The sequence below is a fragment of the Nicotiana tabacum genome, chromosome 24 (genome assembly GCF_000715075.1).
Source record: "Nicotiana tabacum cultivar K326 chromosome 24, ASM71507v2, whole genome shotgun sequence".
Lineage (NCBI taxonomy): Eukaryota > Viridiplantae > Streptophyta > Magnoliopsida > Solanales > Solanaceae > Nicotiana > Nicotiana tabacum.
The window spans coordinates 109,494,292-109,500,690 of record NC_134103.1 but is presented as its reverse complement, the minus strand read 5'-3'; the positions used below and the strand labels follow the sequence as shown (position 1 = coordinate 109,500,690).

Genomic DNA, 6,399 nt, shown 5'->3' with positions numbered 1-6,399 from the left:
CAAGGCATGCACGTGAAGGAGATAAGATTAAGTGGTTATATCTGATATCTCCTGAACGAAAAGATTGCATAAGTGATAAGGAGAAGAACTCCTTACTCAAAGATAACTCTATCCTAGATAAGGGATGTCACGACCCAAAATCCTAACATGTCGTGATGACGCCTATCTCAATACTAGGCAAGCCGACAACCTAAATAAACCACAATTTCTTTTAAGTTTGAAAACATAATATTTGAATTTCATCGAAAATCTCACGAATTACTGACATAAAAATACATTCCCAAAATCCGGTGTCACCGAGTACATGAGCATCTAAATGATAATAAAGTGTGACTGATAAAAATATTGTCTGAAAATATAGAACAGTACAATAACTGAAAGGGAGAGAGTCAAGGTCAGCGGACGCCAAACTGCTACCTTGGTAGTCTAAAACTGATAACACTCTAAGATCTAACAATCGCCGTATCTGAAAGCACCTGGATCTGCACACGAGATGCAGGGTGTAGTATGAGTACAACCAACTCAGCAAGTAACAATACTAAATAAAGAACTGAAAGTAGTGACGAGCTTCATAGCTAAGTCCAATTAAAATAATTTCCAACGTAAGAAAGTAGACATGCTTGCAAGTTTAACAATTAAGGCCCAAACAATAATTTCATATTAAGTTCGACTGAAACATGAGATAATATCTCTCAGAAATTTCCAAAACAGTGATAAATGATAACTGAAGTACAACTATAATGAAATCAATGCATCCTCTTAGAACAACATTCACTCAGTCCTTCCACTCGCTCAACACTCGGCACTCGCACTCAGTAGGTATTTGCGCTCACTGGGGGTGTGTACAGATTCCGGAGGGTCTCCTTCAGCCCAAGCGCTATAATCCGCACGGACAAATCTCTCCAGTTTCTCGGGCTCTCAGTAATCATAAAAATCACCAACAGAAATGATATAATGTATCCACAAGGAACAATAGAGACTGAGATAAAATAAATAAGTAAACCGTGACCGAGTACAAAATAACAATTTAGCAGATAATTAAAAATGTACACGACCTTTGTGGGTCCCTACAGTGCCAACACATAACCTGAACATGATTTGTGGTTCAATTTATCTACTACATGGAGAATGTATAGATAACAACAGATTATTCAACTACACGGTTCTATGGAATTTGATCGAGTCACAATTTCTATGGTGCACACCCATACGCCCGTTACCTAGCATGTGCGTCACCTCAAAACCGATCACATAACACATAATCCGGAGTTTCATACCCTCATAACCAAATTTAGAATTGTTACTTAGCTCAAACCGTGAAATTCTTTATTCTGTTATGCCCTTGCCTCGCGAATCGGCCTCCAAACGCCTCGAATCTAGTCATAAATAATTTGATTCAGTCAATACAAATTATAGGAACTTAGTCGAAACCTCAAATCATATCAAACAACGCCAAAACCATGAATCATACCCCAATTCAAGCCTAATGAAACTAAGAATTTTCAACTTCTACATCCAATGCCGAAATCTATCAAATCAAGTCCGGTTGACTTCCAATTTTGCACACAAGTCATAAATGACATAACAGACCTATTTCAATTTCCAGAATCGGATTCTGACCTCGATATCAAAAAGTCAACTCTCTGGTCAAACTTCCAAACTTAAATTTTTATTTTAGCCATTTCAAGCCTAATTTAACTACGGACTTTCAATAATTTTTCGGATACGCTCCGAAATCCAAAATCACCATACGGGACTAATGGAATTATCAAAACTCTATTCCGGGATCGTTTACACATAGTCAACATCCGGTCAACTATTTCAACTTAAGCTTTAAACCTTGGAACTAAGTATTCCAATTCATTCCAAAACCTTACCGGACCTGCACCAATTACCCCGGCAAGTCACATAATAACAGTAAGGCACAAATTGAGCAGTAAATGGGGGAACGAGGTTGTAATACTCAAAACGACCGGCCGGATCGTTACATTCTCCCCCTCTTAAATAAACGTTTGTCCTCGAACGGGTTTAGAATCATATCTGGAGCCTCAACTATATGTGGATATTTGCTCCGCATCTCCCGCTCAATTTCCCAGGTAGCTTCTCTGACTGGCTGTTCTCTCCACTACACTTTCACTGAAGCTATGTTCTTTGATCTCAACTTTCGAATTTGCCGGTCTAAAATGGCCACCGGCTCCACATCATAAGTCAGATTACCGTTCAACTGCACTGTGCTTAAATACAAACATGAGACGGATCTCCGACATACTTCCGGAGCATAGATACATGAAACACTGGATGAATACCCGATAGACTAGGCGGCAATGCCAGTTCATAAGCCACATCTCCATTCTTCTTAAGTATTTCAAAAGGCACAATATACCGAGGGCTCAACTTGCCCTTCTTCCCGAACCTCAACACACCCTTCGTGGGTGAAACCTTGAGCAGAACCTTATCTCCAACCATGTAAGCGATATCACGGACCCTCCTGTCGGCATAACTCTTCTGTCTAGACTGCACCGTGCGAATCTGCTCCTGAATCAATTTAACCTTCTCCAAAGCATCCTGAATCAAATCGGTACCCAATAGCCTAGCCTCACCCGGCTCAAACTAACCCACTGGAGACCGACACCGTCTCCCATATAAAGCCTCATATGGAGCCATCTGAATGCTCGATTGGTAGCTGTTATTGTAAGCAAACTTCGTGAGTGGCAGAAATTGATCCCAAGAACCCCCAAAATCAATTACACTTGCGCGTAGCATATCCTCCAATATCTGAATAGTGCGCTCGGACTGTTCGTCCGTCTGGGGCTGAAATGTTGTACTCAATTGAACCTGTGTACCTAATTCTCGTTGCACTTCTCTCCAAACTATGATGTAAACTGCGTGCCCCGATCCGAAATGATGGACACTAGCACCCCGTGTAGGCGAACAATCTCGCGGATGTAAATCTCAGCCAACCGCTCCGAAGAATAAGTAGTACCAACTGGAATGAAATGGGCGGACTTGGTCAACCGATCTACAATCACCCAAACAACATCAAACTTCCTCAAAGTCCGTGGGAGTCCAACTACGAAGTCCATGATGATACGCTCCCACTTCAACTCCGGAATTTCAAGTCTCTGAAGCAATCCGCCCGGTCTCTGATGCTCGTACTTCACCTGTTGACAATTTAAACATCAAGCTACAAACCCAACTATATCTTTATTCATTAGCCTCCACCAATAGTGGTTCCTCAAATCCTGATACATCTTCGCGACACCTAGATGGAGTACCGCGAACTGTGAGCCTCCTGGAGAATCAACTCAGGCAAACCATCTACATTTGGCAGACATAGCCTGCCCTGCATCTGTAATACACCGTCATCCCCAATAGTGACTTCCTTGGCATCACCGTGTTGAACCGTGTCCTTAAGGACAAGCAGATACTGACGTTCTCTGATACGATCATAAAGAGAAGACTGAGAAACCACACAAGCCAAAACTTGGCTCGGCTCAAAAATATCCAATCTGACAAACTGATTGGCCAAGGCCTGAACATCAAAGCTAAAGGCCTCTCTGCTACCGGTAAGTATGCTAAGCTGCCCAAACTCTCCGCCTTACGACTCAAGGCATCGGCCACCACATTGGCCTTTCCGGGATGATAAAGAATGGTGATATCATAATCCTTAAGCAACTCCAACCACCTCCGCTGCCACAAATTAAGATCCTTCTATTTAAACAGATACTGTAGACTTCGTGATCGATATAAACCTCACAATGGACACTGTACAAATAATGTCGCCAAATCTTCAAGGCATGAACAATAGTTGCTAACTCAAGGTCTTGGACCGGATAATTTTTCTCATGTACCTTTAAATGTTTGGATGCATAGGCAATCACCCTACCATCTTGCATCAGCACTCCACCGAGACCAATACGCGATGCATCACAATACAAAGTATAAGACCCTGAACTTGTAGGCAATACCAATATTGGGGCTGTAGTCAAAGCTGTCTTGACCTTCTGAAAGCTCTCTTCACACTCATTCGACCACCTGAACGGGGCACCTTTCTGGGTCAATTTAGTCAAAGGCGATACAATAGACGAGAAACCCTCCACAAAGCGACGATAATAACCGGCCAAGCCGAGAAACTTCGAATCTTAGTTGAAGATGGCCTGAGCCAACTCTGAACTGTCTCTATCTTCTTCGGATCTACCTTAATTCCTTCACTGGACACTATGTGTCCCAAGAATGCCACTGAACTAAGCCAGAACTCACACTTAGAGAATTTGGCATAAAGTCTCTCCTCTCTCAGCCTCTGTAATACAATACCCAAGTGTTGTGCATGCTCCTTCTGGCTATGTGAGTACACCAGGATATCATCAATAAATACTACGACAAATGAATCAAGATATGGTTGGAATACATTATTCATCAAGTGCATAAATACTGTTGGGGCGTTGGTCAACCCAAAAGCTCTCAAAGGTAAGTTAAAAGAATGGAGCAGAAGTTGTAAGGAAAATCTGGGAATGCAAAAATCAAAACTGCTGAGTCAATTGACAGGTTTTGATGCAACACAACAATCAAGAGCTCTGACAGAGGAGGAATCAGTGAGGAAGGTAGCTATCCTCATGGAATTTGAGGATCACCTCAAGAATGAAGAAAGTGCATGGAGACAGAAATCAAGGGCCCTGTGGCTCAAAGAAGGGGATAGAAATACAAAGTTTTTCCATCGCACTGCCAATGCACACAAGAGATGCAACAATATTGACCAACTAGTGATTCAAGATGAAACAGTGGAGGAGCCAAACAGAATAAAGAATGAGATCATTGAATTCTACAAGAAGTTATACACAGAACCTGAAGAGTGGAGACCTGCAACCAATTTCGACAATTGTCCCATAATTTCAGAATTAGAGAAGGAGTCTCTACAAAGCAAATTTGAAGAGCAAGAGGTCCTGAGCTGCCTGAAGATGTGTGCAAGTGACAAGGCCCCAGGTCCTGATGGATACACAATGGGCTTTTTCATTAAGTTCTGACTGGGATATTTTGAAGCAGGACATCATGGAGGCTTTCAAAAACTTTCATTCCCAGGAGATGTTTGAGAAAAGCTTCAATGCAACATACATAGCTCTGATTCCAAAGAAGACGGGGGCCAAAGAATTGAGAGATTTCAGGCCAATCAGTCTGATAGGGAGTTCAGCCACCAATTTTCAAACTTACAGTATGATTTATCTTGCTCCCAAGCACCACAACGTAGGGCCACAGGGGTATGGTCAGAGATCAGCCTTTGTTGGATAGTTTGCTTGATATTTCTGAAGCTATCATCCCATTCTTCTGAAATTAGAAATCTGTCAATTCTAGAAGCAGTGGTATGATTATCCCCTTTGAACCAAGTGTAGGAGCCTCCTTCGAGTTGAAGATCTATCAACTCCATGCCTTCTATAAAATTTGAGAATTCCACCATCTCACTGGACCTCCTCGAGCAGTCCCGTTTTTCAGAGGGGTACCTTGTGACATTAAAGTCACCACAAACTGCACAAGGGCTTTCCATCAGGCCCCTCACTGCACCAATTTCCCTCCATACTGTTCTTCTTTCTATTCTGCAATTAGGAGCATATACCCCGGTTATATGATATTGGAAGTTCTGTAAAAGAGCCTCGAACTTGCATGTCAAAGTGTATGCACCAATCTGTAACATCTCCCCTTTCCATACTCTGCAGTCCCATAGTAACAAAATTCCCCCTCTCGTGCCACTAGCTTCTAAACATGCATACCTCACCCATCTCCCAAACTAACATACATAAAATTTAGAATACATACAAAAAATTACATTTGAAGCGGATTTGGCATGTTTCTTATAACTAATACCAGATTCAAAGACCTTTTTCTTTTTTTTAGGTGCCGAATTAGTTTGAGAACCATTCACTTCTCGTTCAGTATTTGAACTAAAAATTTAAGCATAAATAATCAATATTCAAATAATTTTAACAACGGAAAAGGTCTAAAAATGTCACTCAACTCCCAGAAATGGTTTATCTATGTCATCCGTTAAATAGTTGGTTCATTCATGCCACTAAGTTATATTTTTGGCTCATTCATGCCACTCAACTAACAGAAATGGCATATCTATGTCATCCGTTTAAAGGTTGGTCCATTCATGCCACTGAAGTTATACTTTTGGCTCATTCATGCCACTCATCTAACAGAAATGGCCTATCTATGCCATCCATTTAAAGGTTGGTCCATTCATGCCACTGACGTTATATTTTTGGCCTATTTATGCGAGTGTCTACTAACAGTTCCATTTTATGGTTTTTTCGTAATAAGAATTAATTTTTTGACCCTGGCTTTCTCACGTGTCTTTATATTACTGGTTCTTCTTTACTTGACCCTATATTTCTTTTAACCCTGATT

General features: G+C 41.3%; 1 protein-coding gene across 1 annotated transcript; it reads right to left on the bottom strand.

Moving 5' to 3' along the window:
• Window positions 1-5,164: 5,164 nt before the first annotated feature.
• Window positions 5,165-5,683, bottom strand: LOC142178391 (uncharacterized). Its single transcript, XM_075247732.1, has one exon. The coding sequence runs from the start codon at window positions 5,681-5,683 to the stop codon at window positions 5,165-5,167; it is 519 nt and encodes a 172-aa protein (XP_075103833.1).
• Between the last annotated feature and the right edge of the window lie 716 nt (window positions 5,684-6,399).